This window comes from Lonchura striata, chromosome 3, assembly GCF_050655825.1.
Source record: "Lonchura striata isolate lonStrDom1 chromosome 3, ASM5065582v1, whole genome shotgun sequence".
In the NCBI taxonomy this organism is placed as follows: domain Eukaryota; kingdom Metazoa; phylum Chordata; class Aves; order Passeriformes; family Estrildidae; genus Lonchura; species Lonchura striata.
In genome coordinates, this window is record NC_140705.1 from 35,531,187 (window position 1) to 35,551,836 (window position 20,650).

At 39.3% G+C, this 20,650-nt stretch overlaps 1 protein-coding gene across 1 annotated transcript in view; it reads left to right on the plus strand.

The window, feature by feature from the left end:
* The window catches only part of CFAP206 (cilia and flagella associated protein 206), a 40,774-nt gene that overhangs the window by 14,575 nt on the left and 5,549 nt on the right, over window positions 1-20,650 (plus strand). The window contains exons 4-12 of the mRNA XM_021545812.4: window positions 10,296-10,719; window positions 11,986-12,069; window positions 12,370-12,460; window positions 13,479-13,667; window positions 13,926-14,084; window positions 14,922-15,130; window positions 15,792-15,911; window positions 18,350-18,548; window positions 19,285-19,422. Of these exons, the coding sequence (XP_021401487.2) occupies window positions 10,612-10,719; window positions 11,986-12,069; window positions 12,370-12,460; window positions 13,479-13,667; window positions 13,926-14,084; window positions 14,922-15,130; window positions 15,792-15,911; window positions 18,350-18,548; window positions 19,285-19,422 (1,297 nt within the window). The 5' untranslated portion in view covers window positions 10,296-10,611. The remainder of the gene's footprint in view (window positions 1-10,295; window positions 10,720-11,985; window positions 12,070-12,369; window positions 12,461-13,478; window positions 13,668-13,925; window positions 14,085-14,921; window positions 15,131-15,791; window positions 15,912-18,349; window positions 18,549-19,284; window positions 19,423-20,650) is intronic.

The window sequence follows — 20,650 nt, forward strand, 5'->3', positions numbered from 1 at the left end:
TTTTGACCACCAAAGTAGTCCAATAACTGCCTCACCCACAGATGTGTGTGCTAGGAATATCTGTCTTCATTAGAAGTAGGGGGTGCAATGAAGGAACAAAGCAGGAGGCTATTTCATGCAAGCCCTAAGTACAATAGCATTCCAGTCAGGTATTGTGTAAATGTTTGATCTGCTGTTAATGTTTTAAGGTGTGACCTGGGCACGTTCTGATTGACTGGGACATAAACAGATTTACTTCCTGATATACCTATTGATGTAGAGTCATTAACTCAAGCTTTTAGGTGAAGTTTTACATTGTATTTTCCAGACAGTTCTAGAAGTCCTATATAGAGAGGATACAGATCTTACCAAGCTGTATAAATATTCTTCCTTTTGATATTCTATATTTATTTGTCCGTATAGATGTCCATTATCTAGAATGCTGTGAAACCTCCAGTGTAAGCAAGTGGTCAAAGAAATGATTAGTTGTCTTTCATCAAAACATCCTTCCAGAATTTCACAGGTACTTCTGAGAGCAGTTTGTGCATTAAGGGGTCATCCACAAAGCTGAGAAATAAGCTTTTAATGTCAGTGTGGGCTTCCTTTAAAAACTCTAACTTTAGGAGGAAGAGGATATTCTTCAGGATTAAGTAAAAGGGGATATAATTTTCAGACCTGGCTAAAAATTTAGAAGGTCTTCTGAAATAAAGAATTGCAACAAGTGGAGTCACCAGGCTTGGAACAGGCATGAAAATCCTTGCTTTGCTCCAAAAGTCCATTTCTCTAAATCTGTTATTGCATTGATAGTGTAGGTCAAAGCTCATTCCTGAATTCTGTGGTTTAGATACTTGTATCGAGATTTAATGTGTTGTATTTTAAATCTTGTCCTATAGGGTGCTTACATTTTAAGTTAATTCTATCCCAACTGAACTTTGAAAAGAGGCTGTGAAAGTTGTAAGTTCTCAACCTGGTGTGTACAAGCTTAAAGCTTAATATGATGTGTCTTTTGTCAACACAAATTGTCCTTCAAACACTATAAACCAAGAATTATACAATCAGATTAAGCTGATAATTGGGAGACCTATTGGGAGAAGCTATACTGCTTAAGAGTATAGCTTATATAGTATTGATGCGAAATTGAGCTAGGAGCAGTACTTTAAGCAGCACTAATGCTGAGACATCAGGAATATGGTGACACAAAAGTGGAGAGAATTACATGAAGTTCAAACAGATTAACGAACCCAGACTAAAGATAAAGCCCATAGAAAACTGATTAAAATCACAGATTAAAAGTAAACAAGAACTTCCTTGTCTGTCCTATAAAAGTGAACATACCCAGATGACTACAGAGATGACCCACCTTGGCTGTTTCTGAGAACAAATACCCTTTGTTCATTATCAGAGATCTTAAGATTGAAATATCACAATATTGCACATGTATTAAGATAGAACTAACCATGAAGAATAGTATTTAAAAAAACTTGGTTGGAACAAGAGCATTATGCATTATGGTTACCTGTTTCAAAATTTGTTTCAGTAAAATAATCCTGTTCAGTTTCAAATGGAACAACACAAGGGTTCAGCTAGTCAAAGAAAATCAGATTTTTATAGAAACTAATGAAAGTGCTTTTTTTTGTACATAAATTTTATGTTTAAATATGTTTGTTTTATCCTAAAAGATGACCTGACAACAAATTAAATTTTATATTAAAGCAAGGCCAAATATTCTACAGCAGAGATAAAAATCAATATCAGATTTTCAGATTGTAGTGGATGATCTATAGTATCTCTTGTCTCACATGCAGTATGCCCATGATTTGCAACACTATAGAATCCACATCAAGGATGGAAGTGCTTATACTACCCTCAGAGTGGGATTTAAGGAGCTGCAGGAGGCATAGGGTTTGCAAAAGCCAAGAATTCTGAAAAGTGAATAAAAGCCATGAAGGAACTGCTTTGTTCCAGCAGGAATGAAAATGAGAGATTCACTTCCCTCCTGATCTGCTGCTAGAAAGCAGCAAGGACACTTCTCTGAGAGGCTAAATACTGGCCATGCATTCTCTTGGTCCATGTCTGGATGAGGAGAAGTCCCTTGTTGCTTGGGCTGGGATTGAAGATTTGGACTGCAAGGTAATACCCAAGGACTGAAAGGCAAAAATAGGAACAGAAATCAGGGCAGGTGATTTGGTCACCAGCGAGTGAATTCTGCAAAGATGTAAGAAAGGCTGCCATAGGTAGAGGCCCAAGTCAGGTATATGAAGTTTCTGTTTCTAATGCAGCCAACTATAAGCAGCTATCTAGTTAAAAGACATGTCAATACTGACTAGGAATTCTGGGAGCTGTCAGTTAGTCTGCCCTGGGCTAAAATATATTTCTTACTGCTTTCTGCTCTTGGTTGATGCTTCAGACCAAGAAAGCTATTAGCATGCTGCTTCCCTCATGTGCAGGTATTCATATGTGCATGTCAAGATGTGTGTAACTTATTAATAGTCTTCCTCCCAGGTATCATTACAGGTATCTCTAAAAGAAATTCTGATTAGAATAAAACTTAATGTTTACAAAAAACCAAGGTTGTGTAAAAATGTGGTGTCCATCAGGATGAGGGAGTTGTAGCATTGCCTGGTGACTCTCTTGATATGATGACCACCTCTGGCACTTCAAGGGAGCAGGGCATGCTCATGACTGATGGTCATATGTTTTACATCCTTGTATCTCCACACAGAACTATTACTGAGGAAATGCCAGAGGAAATAACTGGCAAAGTTTTGGCAGCAAGGACTCAATGTGAATGTAGGGATTTTCTTTCTGCTTTTTCCAAATAGTCCTAGATGTTGCAAGTGACCAATTTGAAAGAGTTGCCCAGAACCAGGGCTTTTTGTAAGCTCTTTCTTCTAATTGTATTTCTCACTATAGCAATGTCTTGCTGCAGCACATGAGACCACTTATGTTCTACATTTATTAATTTTGAAAACTGTTTTAATCTGCCATTAAGATAAACTATGCTCCAAATGATCTGCTAGTACATTTCTAAGTACCTTAAAGCTGTAAAGGATAGGTATTCTCTTGCCAAAAGCGCTCCTAACCTTGGTGCTGTGGTTGTGCACTTGGGTCAGCTTGCAGGTCTGTATGGCCTCCAGCTTACACTTTGATAGAGGCTTGGAGAAAACTCCAGTTTCACTTCAGTCATGGGAAGGATCTGGAGAGAAAGTCAGCATGGTAAACTGTCCTAGCAAAGAGCTAAGACATGTTTTTTCAAGACATGCCTTTTATTCAAAGCAAGCCCAGCTTGTGTTTGTCAAATGCTTGTGCTTGTCAAGGAATAGGACTTCTGCTCTTCTGTCAGCAAGATAAATTTTATGAACATTACTAAATCCTTTCATTCAGATTTCATTGCTATAGTTGAACAGTTCCTTCTATACCATGTTTTGTGTACTTGTAATTTCACAAATTAGTTTCCTACCTCCTCAAGTTATTTTATATCCAAATATTGTTTTCCATTTCTATTATCAAGATCAGCTGATTTGCCTGATTGAAAAAACAATCACAGCTGGCTAGTGCTGAATATCTGAAGAAAAGTCTTAGAATTAATTTCTAAACTAAAAGTTAAGAAAGAAGTGTTATTTCAGCAATGCTTCTGGTTTTCTGAAGGTTATTAGATATCCCATGATGTTAAAATACCACTTTTTTTTCCATTCCTCAGTGCTGCTTTTGAAGATTGCTACAAACAGGCACAGCTCTCTAAAGAGTTTTCCTGCCAAGAATTCAGCACAAATTGACAGGGTCTTAAGTCTTAATGGCTGCTTTAAGGGAGAGAGGTTGTATTGGGAATAGAACTGCTTTTGGGAAAAAAAAAAAATCAGAATTCTGGAGAATAGTTGAAATCTTCATGTAACTACAAGGGTATCTATTTGGTTCTCAGCTCATTTCCTGACATGGGAAAAACACTGCAGGGAGGGCTCTGGAGTACTGTGGATAATAATCCTCTTGCCCTCTCTGTCTGATTCACTGATCATTCCCTTCCTTTCTGACAGATGAATTAAGAGCATCCTTGTACATCAGTGAGAAGCCTTTAGCTGAATAAAAGTAGGCAGAATGAGAAGTTAATTTACAAACTGTGGAATAACCACATTGCTATTATTAGTGCACTTTTTGCAGTAATGGAGTCAGACACAGCAGGATATTTGCTGCAAGATTCTCTCCTTCATCTATTTATTAGATAGCTGTAGTTCTATAACTTTGGAATAAGTTCCTGTAGCCTGAACTGAGGAGAAAGTCCTCAGTCCTGCATCTCCTGATGAATCCCATCAGTGCAGGTTGCTGCCCAGCAGTTGATCCTTAAAATTGTTAAGCTCAAGAGAAAATTACAGCACATGGGATTTTTTTTGCTGTTGTGTTTTGTTTGTTTGCTTTTGCAAACTGGTGGGATATTCTCTATGTTGAAATGACTCATCTAAACATTGTACAAGGAGGTGGTTACCTGTAAAAGAAATTTAATGTTTCTGAATTATTATCTGGCCCAGTACTATCTAGGTATCCCATAAAATAGCCAAACTCTGGCCAAACTACTGCTCTTTTGAAACGTAGTTCAGCAGGAATATCTGATATAAATTGATATAGATTGAGTCACAGCTTGGACAGGAGCACTCCTTGCTGGTTTAGGAACTGGCTGGATGGCCAGGCCCAGAGGGTGGTGGTGAATGGTGCTGCATCCAGTTGGGGCCAGTCACCAAAGTGGTGTCCCTCAGGGCTCTGTGCTGGGCCAGTCCTGTTCAGTATTTTTATTGATGACATGGATGAGGGGATTGAATCTTTCATCAGTACATTTGTGGATGCCACTAGCTTAGTGGGAGTGTGTGTTGATCTCTTGGAAAGTAGGAGGGCTCTGCAGAGAGACCTGGAATGGTTGGATGGATGGGCAGAGTCTAACAAGATGAAGTTTAATAAGTCCAAGTGCTGAGTTCTGCATTTTGGCCACAATAACCCCCTGCAGTGCTATAGCCTGGGGACAGTGTGGCTGAGCAGTACCCAGGCAGAAAGGGACCTCGGGGTGCTGGTCAACAGCCGGCTCAGCATGGACCAGCAGTGTGCCCTGGTGGCCAAGAAGGCCAAGGGTGTCCTGGCCTGTGTCAGGAATGGTGTGGCCAGCAGGAGCAGGGAGGTCATCCTTCCCCATACTCAGCACTGGTGAGGGCACACCTCGAGTGCTGTGTCCAGTTCTCACTCCTCAGTTTGGGAAGGATGTTGAGACGCTGGAGCATCCAGAGGAGGCAACGAGGCTGGTGAGGGGCTTGGAACACAAACCCTGTGAGGAATGGCTGAGGGAGCTGGGGGTGTTTAGCCTGGAGAAAAGGAGACTCAGGGGTGACCTTATCAATCTCTATAACTCCCTGAAAGATTACTGTACTCAGGGTGGGGGCTGGTCTCTTTCTCCACGCAGCAGCTGACAGAACAAGGGGACACAGTCTTAAGCTGTGTCAAGGGAAATATAGGTTGGATATTATAAAAAAAGGTTTTACAGAAAGAGTGATAAAATACTGGAATGGTCTGCCAAGGGAGGTGGTAGTCACCATCCCTGGATGTGTTTAAAGAAGATTGGATGTGCCATTCAGTGCTGTGGTTTAGTTGAAGTGTTAGGGCATGAGTTAGACTTGATGATCTTGAAGGTCTCTTCCAACGTAGTGATTCTGTGATTCTGAGTCTATGGTAAGTCCTGGGTCTAGCTTTGAGCAGATTTTTTTAAAGGGATGATTAATGTAAAATTCTATTGATTACTTTTATAAATGCCTTTAACTGAAATGGTAATGTAATGTTGATATTGTTTGGGAGCCTTAAGTAGTGATTCATCTGAATACAGCTGAATAGCGCATCTTTTGCAGGAGTTTCCAGTTGAGGCACTGATGGTATGTCTGGAATCTCTCCACTCCCTCTGCACAGTGACTGCCAGAGCTCTCAAGATTTGAAGGACAAATAATTGTGCTCTGCACCCTTTTCTGTAACCTGGCAAATACAGTGCATCTATTGTGCCTGCTAAGGGATCCAGGCTTACAGTAGTGCATTTATTAACTGGGTTTCTATACTTCTGGGTTTTTTTTCCCCCAGAAATAGTCAAATTAAAGGAAAACTTTTTGTGCCATGTTATCTGTCTTTTTTTTTTTTCCTCTTTTTTTTTTTTCTTTTTCTATTTCAGAGTTAAAAGACAAATTGGACTTTTTTTGTCCAGCAAAATATTGCTGCCTTGGTGATGGTTTCATCCTGGGAATATCTTTTGTCTTCCCTGAGACCCCTGTCCTATGTTAAGTCTCCGCTCCCTTCCAGGTATCCTCATATTGCAGTGAAACTCTGATAGAAGAGGAATTAGGGGGAGACACAGCACTGGCATTCTCAGATATCCCTTCTTTAATGCAAAAAATGTTGGAGCTGGGAGAAGTAAATAGAAGAACAGTCTAACATTCCTTTATCACATTCCAAAAGGGAGGCTCAGACTGTAAACCATATGTTAAATAATTGCTATAAATGTTGACTAGGATTCCTTTCAATGTGAACCATTAGTCTGCACTGTGCCTCAATGAGTCTGCAGTGGTTACATACCTATCACTTACATAGCTTTTCAGGAGAATCATGGAAGCTTAAAATAGCACTGCCTGCTCTTGTGTGACTATGTCATTAAAGCTGAGCCGGTCAGCCCGGTCTGTGCTTCAAGCAAGGCAGTACAAGCACAGAGGTTTCCATTTGTTGATACACAGATTTGAGGAGGAAGAAATAATAAAAATCCTTGCACCAAAACATTCTCAATTTTGAAAGTCAGGTTTATTTATGAACTAATAGACAAGCAAGAAAAAGGTGACATGACTTGTCTGTTCTCACAAAATGTATTTCTGACTGTGACACTTCTCTGTGACACTTTGGAAATAAAGCCAGATAGATGGAATATATTTTCCTCTCAAAAGAGACAGGCCTTTAATTCCTGTGTGAAGACAGGCTTTCCTTGCACTGCTCCTTTGAAACAACCAAGCCTAATCAAGACTTTAGTTTCTGCATCAAGGTGCAAGGTGGCTTCAGGACACTGAAGAGTAGAAAACAAAAACCTGCATAACCCAGTTTATGTTTTAACTTCAGAGATGAGGAAAGGGACTCAGCTTCTGCTTGTGTCCTGCCCTGTCAACTGTAAATCCTTACACTTAGGTGTATCATCTTTGAAGAGCTTTAACTGGTGCCTTGGAGTGTTTATGGCAGCAGAAGACCTTCAGGCCAAGAGGCTGGTGCTCAGCAGGGTCTCTAGTCAGAGGAGGCCTGAGTGCAGAGAGAGGCTAACTGAGCTGGAAGGTCTTTTTCAGATGAGCCATGAGTGGAAGTGACTGGAGGGTTAGTGAGTGCAGAATCCCTTGGTGAATGTAGCTGTGTTAATGGAACTCAGACAGACTCTTTCTCAGGCCAGTATCTCCACTAGGCACGGGAAATGGGTGAAGCTTCAGAAAGCAGTGCTTTGTGCCATCCTGGCAATTGTTATCTTCTGGGAAACAAGTGCTCTGTTCACCTAATCTGACTCAGGCCATGCCCTGAACTGGACTGCTGAGTTGTTTCCTCTGCAGATCAGTGGTGTAAAAGCACCAGCTTCAACTTTGTCCCCACACTAGCAAAATGAGGGTATATTCTCAGATGAGCAACCTGTTAAGTAAATCCCATCTTCTGTATATAGCTGAATAAAGGGGTGTCTTCCTAGATGAGACAGCCAGTTTAATGTGATAGCAAATTCATCAAATAGCTGATATTATTTTCCATTAATAAATACCACTAAGGTATCCAACTTTACAGAGATTTAAAAACAACCGTGTGTGTTATTTTTAATGCCTCTTCAAACTAATCCGGGAATTCCTCCTATCACAATGCAGGAATCTTTTTACTGACCGTCTGTCAATGGCCTACATACGCCGCCAGGGGGAAGAATTTATCTGTCTTTCAGGTACCAGGCCTCCATTCTTTGAATCGTTTAAAAGTTGATACTAATTCTAGAAGAGAAATCCAGATGCTTTGGTTATAAAACAGTCTTGTGCAACCTGAAGTCTTCAGTAAGTTACAAATAAATTAAAGTAATTTTTGTGGTCTAGTACAGATTACAACCCTTCCCTGAAAGTATGTTTTTCTTTGGAAAATAAATAATCCCCTTCCCCTTATTTGTATAAAAACTAAGCCTGTGAAGGTGTCAGCGAAAGTCTTGCTGACTGTTATGGTATGGGAACTGACTTTCTGCATCGACAAAGCTGCAGGCTCCACCTCCATCTCTACTGCCAACAGCGTTTGGTTGAACTCTGAAAAACTGTCCACTTTTAGCTGATAATCTTTTCAGGAGGAAGTGTTGCCAGCACTACTTTGAGCACCAAGGTTTATGACTGACTTGAAATTTGCCTTTGTAGGGAGAGAGCTGGCATTGGCACCTTCTCTTACTCCTTCTAATCCCCAAAACTACATTTTTTTTTCTCCTCTTGCTCCTCCCCACCTGCAGAAGAGCTGGTTCTTGTGTGATTTACCAGGAAGCATAGAGGAAAATCTCTGTGACCCTAAGCTCACTAACAGCAACACACGTCTGCTTCAGGAAGGGCCTCAAAACGTTATCATCCAGCAATTTGTAGAAAAAGAGATCCTGTAGATTTTTATTCTCTTGATGAAAATCTTGCTATAGTTGCTGGGCTTAAGGGTATAGAATTTTTAAATATCAATGCAGAGGACATATTAAGAAACCCCATTAGCTGTGCTACTAGAATGAAACCTAAGACTTCACAATTGTCCTTTGCAGGATTGTTTTGATCCCTGTTCTACAGATCTTCCCAAAAGCATTTCCCATGGGTTATGCTGGCACTCCTTGCACTCTGCCTTTGTACACACACTGACAACATGGATGCAACCCTGCAGCTACTTGCCAGGTAGCATAGTATCATCTTAATTTTACTGATAAGAGTGACTTGTCTGAGGTCATAGTGGAAAAAAAAAATATCATCTTGATCTCATCATGATTCTCAGTGGAGTTCCCTCTGTCTGACAGTGTAAATCAAAGGCAAAAAAATTAAATCAGTGGAAAACTTTTCATCTGTTATCCCCACATTCCCTGTGCCTTTTGAGCTTATTTGATTGCCTTCCAGGGACATGGCTTTTAAGTTTAATTAGCATGCTATTACTCTTTCCTCTATCTGACACAGAAAAGCTAGAAGTAATTGCATATTGACTAACTGAAGCACTTACAGCAAGGCAGTGCATTCATCCAGTGGTGTGCCCACTGGTGTGTGCAACAACCTGGGGCTCACTGGGCTGTATGTGCAGGCTGTGACCTGTAGCATTAGCAGGCACTACACCCAAGGAGTTGCCACCTCCAGCAGCAATCATGAGACCTGAAAGCAAGGATGGCTCTCTTGCTTGTGTTGCAGAGCAAAGTTGCCTTGTCTGTGCTGCCTCTGCCTGCACCACTCACTGTGTACCATACACACATTTTGTTTATACATGTATGTATGAATTTATCTATGTGTTGTATGCATTTATAGGTGCGTAAATACATTTATCTGTACCGGGTCTGGCTGGGATGGAGTTAACTTGCTTATCAGCATTCCTTGTGATGCTGTGCTTTGTATTTGTGGTGTGTTGTTAACACACAGGTGTTTTGGCTCTGTGCTTGCTTGGCATGAAGGTTTTCTTTTTCCCACTCTACCCCCTTCAGCAGGCCATTCATAGAACAGTTTGAGTTGGAAGGGCCCTTAAGGATCACCTAGTTCTGACCCCCGCTGCCATGGTGTATATATTGTATGTATGAGCATATATGGGTCTAGAGGAGGGCCATAAAAACAATTTGGGGTCTGGAACATCTTTCTCATAAGGAGAGACTGCAGGAGGTGGGCCTCTTCAGTCTTGAAAAGACTGAGAGGGCATTTCATTAATCACTAAATAGCTCAAAGATGGGTGCCAAGAGGAGGGTGCCAGACACTTTTCAGTGGTGCCCAGTGAGAGGGTGAGGAGCAGTGGCCACAATCTAAAGCACAAGGTGTTCTACCTCAACATCAGGAAGAACTTCTTTGCACTAAGGGTGGCAGGGCCCTGGATAGGCTGCCCAGAGAGATCGTGGCTCTCCCTCTGGAGATGTTCCAAACCCACCTGGACATGTTCCTGAGTAACCTGCTCTAGGTGACCCTGCCTTGGCAGGGGGTTAGAATGGATAATTTCTATAGGTTCCTTCCAACCCTAATGATTCTGTGATATTAAGGTACATATGCTTATGTACAGTATGTATGTGTCTTTATACAAACGTATCTATATTTACACACACCTTCATACAGCCATAGCTGCAGACATCCGCACACGGTTCGTGTGCGCGCCGAGACACTCACACCTCCACTCCTGTGCTTCCACAGCCGCGTCTTCGGAATATATGCAGGCGTGTAAGTTCTGCACGCACACTGCCCCGTGTGTCCTGCACGGACAGCGTCTCCCCGTGCTCTGTGTGTAAGCTCAATCCCCGCTGTGCCGCCGGGCGCGTCCCCAGGGCAACGCGCGGGCCGGCGCTGGCCGCGGCCGCCGGCCGGGCCGGGCGCGGGCGGGCCGCCCTCGCTGCGGTGAGTCTGAGCGGCTACACGGCGTGCGCGCTGGGCCGGCATGGCCGGCCAGCTGAGCCGAGGCGTCATCAAGAGGATAATCCGCCAGGTGGGCCTGGAGTGCGCTGCCCAGGGACAGAGCCTCTCGGAAACCTTGGTGGCCTTCATGGTAAGCGCAAACGAAGGGCTGGCGGCAGCCGAGGCTTTCAGGGCTGACCCGAGCTTGGAAATACCTTCGTCTCCAATCGCGGCACTCAGTGACATCCAGTATTGGGTCCTAAAAACCTGAAAAAGTAGATTATACCCCTGAAATCTTATTGACTGTAATACTTCAAGAAGGCTGCAGGTGCCGAGTCCTGCAAACTCTGAACTCCAGCTTGGAGCTCTTTCTTCTGCAGGCAGATAAACCAGTGTTTTCTTTCAGAAGTGAAAAAGAGAAGTTTTGCCAAGTTTTACCAGGTTTTCTTCGCACTCTCATAAATGAACCTGTGATGCATAGATGAATGTTTAATGCAGCAGCTATATTTATTCTTCGATGTTCACCTCCTCCCTCTCTTGTGATAGATAATTTTGTTTGTTGCTCTGCTCTGACAGGGCCAGGTAGTATAAATGGGCTGAATATTTGAAGGAACAGGCTTTGATCCCATTTAAAGTGAAAATTTAATAGAATCAATCTCAGTATTGTCCTTGGTAGACACTATAAATATCCTAAAAACATTTTATATTTTGGCGTCTCTTAGGAGACATAGCATTGCTGCAGAATATAGTCTGAATGCACCTGCAAAGCTGTCTGAAGAAAGATGGACTAGATTCCTTCTTTATTGATGATCAGCTCTTGATAAACTTGTATATAAATGTGAATGCTTCACAGCAGTACTGTTAATAGGCTATTTTTTCCCCTAAAGGTGACACTTTAGAAAAAAGATTGGGCTCAAAAGCAGTATTAATCAAATAAGCAGGAAAATATTAATGAGTAAAAAAGTTCGTACAAGTGGCTGGCAAGACACCCAGCATGAACACCAATTGCAAACATGCACTTATTTTCCTGCATGTAGCAAACTATGGGGTTCCTTATTCAAATGGCAAGTGTTTATATTGATGCATATAACACCAACTAAGAAGTTTATAAACAACCATGATAGATTTTCAAAAAATGTTACTTAAGAAAATATTTTTCCAAATAATTTTAAAGGAGCTATATTTAAATATTTGTATCACAAAAATATTTTTTTCTTCATTTGTGTCTGAGAACTGAGATTGAAACTAGGAAGATGTGAAATTAAGTAATTTTGTTTAATTATCAAAGACTGAAATGGATAAAAAAGAATAGTAAAGAATTATTGAATGCATCTGAGATTTTTTAGAAAATAAAAATTGAGTTGCAAAGATGGTATTTTGTGACATAAATTAGTATCTTTCTTTTGGCAATCTCTAGGTGAAAGCTGTTGTTTTAGATCCAAGAAATGATTTTAATATGGATCGAATACTTACAGAAAACGATATGCAAGATCTTATCCAGGTAATTGTGACATGATGTTGAGAGTCACTACCTATCTAAGACTATAGCATTATTTTCTACCTGTTCCTATAACTAAAATGACATGAATACTTCCAAAATTTTAGTGCTGCTTTATTCTCATAGCTCTGTAGCTGAAGTATGGATTATATTTCCATAAATAAATGCCTTAGAGAAGCTTTATATGGAGAAAATGGTAGTGAGGGGGCTCTACAGCTGTTGTGAAACCTGTAGTAGATCACTATCAGTTCAGATGTTTCCCCAGAGATGAGAAAGAACTCACTTCTCTGACTCTCTTTTTAGCTCTGTGTTACCAGACTGCTTGACACAACAAACCCATCCCTAAGCACAATTAAGATGCAAGTTTACTTTGATATGAACTATGCAAGCCGAGGTAATTTCAAATATGTTTTCATTGAAGTTGATTCTGAGTTTATAATTTAAGAATGGTAATTACTGCAGTAAAGCAAACTAAAAATCCCAGGAGAAATTTGCTGTATAGGAGTCTGATATTTCAGTATGGATATAGTAGGGAAAAGTGTCCATTAGATTTGAGAGTACACTCTTCTCATGCTGATTTACTGAGTATGAGTATTAGGTTGCTTGAGGACAATTACACTTTCAGGTTCAGTGGTTAGCTGCCTTCAGCAAGAAAAGCTTGCACCTGCACCTGTGTGTCTGAAGGCACTCAGAAGTCAGTATTTTATCAATATCCCTACTTGGGAGATTTGAGTAATCTTGAACAATCAGTTACAGCTTCAGCTGAGTATATTTTTGTCTCATTGGTAGTAATTTCGTATAGTCTAAGAATGAGAATGTGAAAATAAAATGAGGTGAGGAAAATGCCTCTGCTGTAAATGTAATTCCTGATCTGAAAGGGACAGTGGAGGCTGGCTGGGAAATAGAAGACACAGAACAAGAATAGATGTGAAATAAACATTTCTGTGTGGGGAGATAATGAAAATTTCCTGTTTTCCTGTTAGCATGGATTAAACCCAAAAATTAGCAACACTGGAAGTTGCTCCTAAATCCTCTGAACTCTATAAGCTCAGTAACTCCAGTAAGTTTTTGAGATCTTGAGTAGTATTCAGATTTGAGAATGTAACTTCAGGTGTGTTTGAAATATGTGTGTAAGTTAGGTCCTCCTACAGTCATAGGAGTCCAGAGAGCCAGAAATTTGCTGTTTAATTTGGCCTGAACAGTTCTCAGGACTCTACTGACTGATGTTAATTATGCTAATTTTATTAATGTTTAACTCTGCTGTTTTTAATTCTAATTGTTTGGTACTATGAACATCTCTTCCACGTACCTGTGCTTCAGAAACCTTAAACTGGTGCTCTGACCTGCATCCTCTGTATAAACCAAATTTCAAAGGATTTAGATAGCACTTTCTAAGTTACCTTCTTTCCTAGATGAATTACTGAGTGAGCAGGCGCGTGTTCTGGAAGGAAAACTGGCTCCTATAGTTAGAGCCATCACAGAGAGTGGTCCACGTGTGCAAGAAGAAACGGAGAACGTGTGTCAAAACATCGTTACCTATGTGCTGCTGAGATCTGGCCTGGGATCCCCAACAGATATTGAGGCTGTCAGAGAGGTAACAGGTCAGTAAACTCCCAGCTGTCAAATTAGGCTTTTTTTCTTGAAAAAATAAAATTTCACCTTCTCTTTGCTGATATTTAGATACAAACATGGTAAACTGTGATGAATGCTTGCTATCCAAACTATCACTGCTCAGCTTTGAAATGTAAATTTCCCATATATTTCCTACTTTTTGCATTTGTTCAGGAGAGGCTATTTTTGCTTATTGATTTTCTTTTCCCTCATATTGAGGGTTTTCTCTGACTTTGTAACGCTAACAGCTGCCTTGCAGAGTGTATTCCCCCAGACAGAGATGATTACTTTCATCTCACTCAGTAAGAAGGACAAAGAACAGCAGCTGAAAGATCTTGCCATGATAGTGACAGGAATTCGTTTGTACAACAAGCAGTGCCAGAAAGGAGGGAGCGGCATTGATGACTGTAAGTAAACAACTGCGTTTGAGTTGGGTATTCCCAATTCATTCTTCCTGGACTTCTTCACTGGAACTGCTCCAATAATTTCCCATTTTAGGGAGTCATATTATTTTTAATGATATTTTACAAATTAAGAAACTGAGAATTGAAAATAGTGCGGATTCTCTCAGGAAACCCATGTCAGTTGTAGTAACAGAGTTGCACCTATGATAAAGCAAAGTTTTCTCACATTCCTTGACTTGACTGTTGTGGCAGCAGCTCTCTGGCCACAGAGAGCAGGCACAGACTTTCCCAGGGAAGGCTGTGAGAAGATCAGAGAAAACAATGAGAAACAATTCTTATCTCCACTTGTTGCACCTGCTGTTGTGCACATGTGGAATGTGTCATGAAGATTTGTTTACCAAAGAGTGATTTCTTAATTGGACACTGGATAGTGTTTGGATTGATTGACCAATTAGGCCAAAGCTGTATTGGAGTGGCTGTAAGGGTTACTGAGTTTCCTAATAAGTGTAGTACAATATAGTATAAGATGATATAATAAAGCAATTGATCAGCCTTCTGCAATCATGGAGTCAATGCTAATTATTCCCCAGCTGGGGGCCTGTGGTGACACACTGTGGTATTTCCACATTGTAATTCTAAATATTTGCAACAACCTGACTAGTGAGATAGGGTGGTTTAATCTGGTTTGCAAGTATTTGGAAATGCGTGAATATAAGAACAAAATGTAGAAATCAAAATTTCATTGGAAGACCATTATGCTCAAATATTGCACTTTTACCACGTGGTAATGATTTCATTAATTCCTTTTATACATATTTTGTATTTATTCTGTGTGACTAGTGCCAGGCATCCTGAGTGAAGCCATTCCGTCGGCTACACGGACTCTCGATGAACGTCTGAATTCCTGCCAGCTGCTAGCCCACCGCTACACAGCCCTGCTGGAATCCATGCAGGAAGAGCCCCAAAGGTTCTCCCGGCTTAGGCTTTTTAAATTGAAAGAAGCACTATTCAATGTGAGACAGTATGAAGCCTTCCTTTGCATCCTTCAGGTGAGATGTTATAGCCTGTGGACTTTTATTGCAGATGGAATGTCTTCAAGTTACCTACTTGCACAGGACAGAAATAGAAGAAAAAATATTCTGAAATAAATGAAATAAAATAAAATACATCTTTAGATAAAGAACCATAGATTGTTTAGGTTTGAAAATATCTTTAAAATCATTGAGCCAAACCATTAACTTATTAGCCTGGCACTGCCAAGTCCACCATTAAACAGTTGCTTGCATACTGATTCTCTGTCTCAAAAGGCATGAGAGAAAAAAATCTCCTTGATCAATCCATAAATCATCTCAGTTTTAGTCTGCAGACACCCCCAAAATATCTAGAGTCATCAAAAGTCTTTCACAAATACAATTTAAATTCTTGTTTTGTTAATTAAGAGCTTTTCATTTGTCTTTTGAGAAACTGCAGGTTTTTATTAGTCTTTCCTGTATAAGGCATTGAAAAAAAGTCTTTTTTTTTATTTTTTTTATTTCTTCATTGGGAAAATGTAGAGGATTTTCTATAAATATTGGTAGTTTATGTGTGACTGAAGTGCCAGAACACCTAAACATTTAAGAAAAAAATAAATGAAGAGGCCCAGGCATATACTTATTACTAAATACTTGATTTTTGGAGTGCAATATATCTTACCTGATGTTCTCTTTCCAGTCTAATGCAATTGGAAGTGCTCAAGAAGTTGAATCATTGGATGTTCAGTTTGAAGCAGCAATGATGGTATTGAAAAACACAGTGCAGGATAAGACTTCAATAGAGTCCAGAGAAGTTTTTGTAAGTATTATGAATGGAAAACCCATTAGTTCTTCAGTAGAAAACATTATTAAAGTAAGATACTTTGCTGGTGTGTTTTTGAATAGTTTATGTTTAGCAAGAAGCTCTATATTTTTTCTCTGATACAGTATCACCTATGATTTTTGAAGGGACAAATAAAAGACTAAAGTAAGAAGAAGGTAATGTACACAAAGGGAGCAAAGGAATTAAATGGTATTTTACTGTGTCTTGAGTTGTCATTATTTGTAGATTTCCTTTTTTGTGTGTGTATATATTCTTTCCTGTTCTTTGCAGAAACTGTAAGAACATAATGATTGCAGAAAACAGCACAATAGAGTATGATTCTTTAAAGTTATTAAAGTTATTATAGCAATCGCTGTACTTACAGTATGAGTCATTGATATAGTTTTTCTGAAGAAACTGGGTTTCTGTGATGGGGCTGTCAGCCTCTTTTCCCTTCCCAATAGCTTCTGAACCTGTTGGCAAGTTTCAGTCACATTTGTCAGAGTCCAAAGATATCAAAATATGTCATTTTGTGCAAGTTTTATGGGGGAAAAGAAGAGCAGCTAGAGACACACAATTAGAGCCTTACCAAGATCAGGTCTGAAATGGAGTTTGCTCTCTGGCCAGTGAGCAGCCACTGAAGGATTGATATTCTGTACTGTTGCACCCTTGGTTGGGAATGACAGGACATGGGAAAGAGGTATTAGGGGAAGGGGATGATCAGTGCTGTGATCTACAGGTATTATGAGAGAGGCTGCTTAAAGACCCTGTGAAAACCTGGGATTATTATGCTGGCATGTTATAAAGGAAACAGGAGAGAAATATGCTAGAAACCAGCTTTATTTAATTTGCTTTTCTTGTAAGAACTTGTAATATTGTGTGATTTGATTATCATTCCAATTCCTTGTGGTTAGCTGCTGCACCAGCATACAGTTTCATACATATTTTAGGCTATTTTTCAACATTCTAAGCTAATTATTAGAAAGCAAAATAAAGTCTACTGTGGAGGAAGAGGAAGATCATGACCCCCACCTACTCAGAGTATTTTTTACACTTCCCATAAGAGCATCCAAGCTGGAAACTCATGGGAATGGCACTTTAACTAAGTGATCCAAGCTTCAATTTATGTATGCTTTTGATTTTACAAACCAAATGTTCTCATTTGGAGATCATTTTCCCCTTTTGTCCAGGTACTTAAAGCAGTTTTTCCTCTTCTATATCTTTATGGGGCTTGGGTGACAGATGTACCTTACTTTTTCCCTAAAAGCTGTCTGTTGTTGTTTGCTGCCTTCCTGGAATTTTTTTTCTCTTCTGGCTGGTTAATTGTTTTGTCTTCTCTGCCAAAGACAGAATATATAATGCCTTTTGATTTCAGATCCTTTTCAGGTAGAGATTGTTCTATTAACACATCATTTAAACAACTTTTCTTGTCTTTGGCTTGTTGCTGACAAGCTGGATCCTCTACAGAGGTAGAGAAGCAGGGCATTCTGTCTTTTAAAAAGCATAGGATAAGGCTAGATTTGTAGTAAACATTTGTTTTAGGAAAAATAGTACATTTCATTAATATTCTTTGTTTATTCTATTAAGAATGTTTTTGATCTTCCTTTAGTTTCTTCTCTTTTTGTAACCATAACATTTCCACAGCATTAGCAATGCTGATGAATTCCAGAGCTGGCTCTGTTGACTGCTCTTATGATAATGTTAACATGCATAAAATGTGTGGTTAAGTGTACATTTCAGATTGGTTGAATCTCTCTTCCTGTAAATACTCTCTGTGTGTTTAGATGTAACAGGGCACATTTTATGTCACTGTCATTGAAAACAGCATTTAAACTTAAAGCTTATAGGCTGCTTCTTTATGTGCCTACACCTGTATGCCAATCGCATGAAGGGAGCCTCCAGTTTTGCCTTGAACCCTGGACCACTCTGAAGAGGCCTGCACCCCTTCCATTTGACACACATGATGGCCTGGGGGCTGTGGCACCAACTCACTCTGGAAGCAGGGCAGACAAAATAACAAAACCTGATAGTTTGTATATAGGTGTGGTTTTACCTACTTTGGTAATTAATCAGGTGTGTTGCTTCTGGTCCTTACTTCTGTACGCCATATTTTCAGTTATAAAAGTGTATTGTCAGTGAAGTGCTAAATTCAAAGCATGGTGAGAGAGTACATTTATTTGAGAAAGGCTCTGGAGTAAAATATAGAAAAGTACAGCTCTTGCCTGTGGGTTGACATGATGGATATACTTGCTTTAGGCATATGTGACGGAAGCTCCTCTTACAGTGTCCCTGAGTTCCCCTGGAATTTCTGGTTGCTGAAGGCCTTGGAGATCAGCCCTGCATTGTTCATAGCTGAGATTGTTGTGCACAGTGCTTGGGTTACACCATAGATATAAAACAAATCTACATTTCAGATAATTTTCTTTATGTTCTAGCCTCTGTTTATGGAACTTTCCAAGCTTTGGACTGGCTTCCAGGATGAAATGCTACTGCTAAACTTCCTCACAAATATGGCTGACAATCTGCAACAATTCTTGGAAATCCACTCACAGCTTTTTCCAGAGGAAATGCTAACATCTCTTCTGGAAGGAGTGACTGTGAAAAGTGATGTGGAAAGGATAAAAGAAACCATGGGTATGGAAAGTTGAAACTTTTTGGTTTTCCTTAATTTTCCAAGATTTTGTAGTTTGAATTTTCTTTACAATAGATCTTTTACAGAAGGTGCTATATATTGATTTTTTTAATACTCAGAATTTGCACAGTAAATTAAAATAAGCCTTGTAGGTTATAGATTTACATTTTCATGTAGTGTAGCTTGTGATTCTATCTTTACATATAAAATTAAAATAAAACTTCTAGATACAAGTATACCTTACAAAAATGGCAGAATGATCAGAAAATATTATAATTTTTTGTGAAAGTTTTTATGTGTATTTATGTCTTTTTATACCTTTCAGAACTTTGGAAATTGAGGGGTAGGTTGTTAACAATTTAACAGGGCTTCGTTTACCAGCAGAGTTTTTTTTGTAAGATGGTATCCCTAGGAACCAAGTTTTATGCCAGGGAGTTTGTAATGCATGTGAGGGTGAAAACAAAATCAAATAATAAAATATTATCTTCTTCTTGTTGTCCCTGTTGGCTTTTCTTCTCTCGTGTTTTCAAAGAAAACTAATGCTACTAAAAAAGATTCTTGCAGGACTGATTTTCAGTAGGTTCTCTTTTAAGTCAGGACTAAAGTTTGGCTTTTGCGATCTGGGCACTGCAGGTCATCCTGTGAAAACCAGAGTTATCTGATCATCCTGTAATATTATTAGCTTTTAGTAATCTGATATTTTAATATTGAAATCCTTCCTGTTTTATCTTTTCTTAGGAACCAGAGTGAATGTTTCTGATTTCAGGAACCAAGAATGGCTTTTTCCAGAGACAACTGATAATTTTGATCAGTTGCTGATCCAGTACCATGGTTTTTGTGCACATTCTATTGCCGTGAAAGGTATTACCCTACCAGGTATGCTTTGTGGTTAGGTATTTTCCATACTGTATGTTTACACTGTATGTTTAGACAAGGATTAAGAAAAATGTTAAGGCATTCTGAATGCATCCTCTTATATCCAAACTGGAATACTGTTTATCTAGATTTGTAATTTTCACCCCAGGTAACTTATTTCCCTTGTTAAAGTATCTTTTTTTAAATACACAAATAAACTGCCCTTAGAAGGCTTGAAGAGGAAGCAGAGGAGAAACAAGATGGGATGGATAAATGTTTCTTCCTGCTCTGTGTGTGTCTGTATAACATACACTGCAGCTGAATACAGGTTTGATTACTGTTCGTGTGCTGTAATGCAGGCATAGGGAAATGGCCATTCCTTCTATTTTGTGCATCCATATATAGTAAATATAGCCATTCATATGTATTTTTAAATAGCCAACCTCATATGTATTTTTAAATAGTCATGATGAAGTACTAAAAAGCTTTTGGTCTCTGTAGGCTCATTTGTCTTGAAAGTTAGCCTTATTTCAGCTATTCTAGTTCATGTTTTCCATCTCTCTATACTTTCTAGAACCTGTCCATACAGAATTTTTTTAAGCCTATGGGAGTTTGAGAGGAAAATACAGCCATTTACTTGTCAGTGTTAAAGAACAGATATTTTATTGGCAATGTAATTTACTTACACTTACTTAGTATTTCACATGAGAACAGCTGTCCTTAGTTGGATTGAAGGTCTCTCTAGCCCTGTATCTGATTATTGCACATGGACAATCATGTACAATTTAAAATTACGAGAATTCAAATCAGAGTGATCTTTCCTTAATTATATCCCTTCTTGTTCTAGCAGTTGGTGGTTATGGGATTTCCTCTGATTAATGTTGAGTCTGTAACATTCTGTTGAATAATCCTTCAAAGAAATTTTTTGTTCATCTAATTGATTTTGGAATCTATCTAGAGTTTGACATGGGATGTTCTTATTCTCAAGAGCCCCACAATTATTATTATATATGCTATGAAAAGGTACCTCTTTTTGAGATGGTTTTAAGCTCTGGCTTGATAATTTCAATAAAGACTTGATAGTCCTTCTGTTAGGAAAATTACTAAATAGTAATTTTATGTGGCACACAATTCACGGTTTTACAAAAAAAGAAATATTATTTCTTTTTTTTCTTTTTAATGCTGAGGAGGCTAACCCCTCCTTCTATGAAAGGTATCACAAGCCTTTGATCACTCCTAGCTTCCTTTT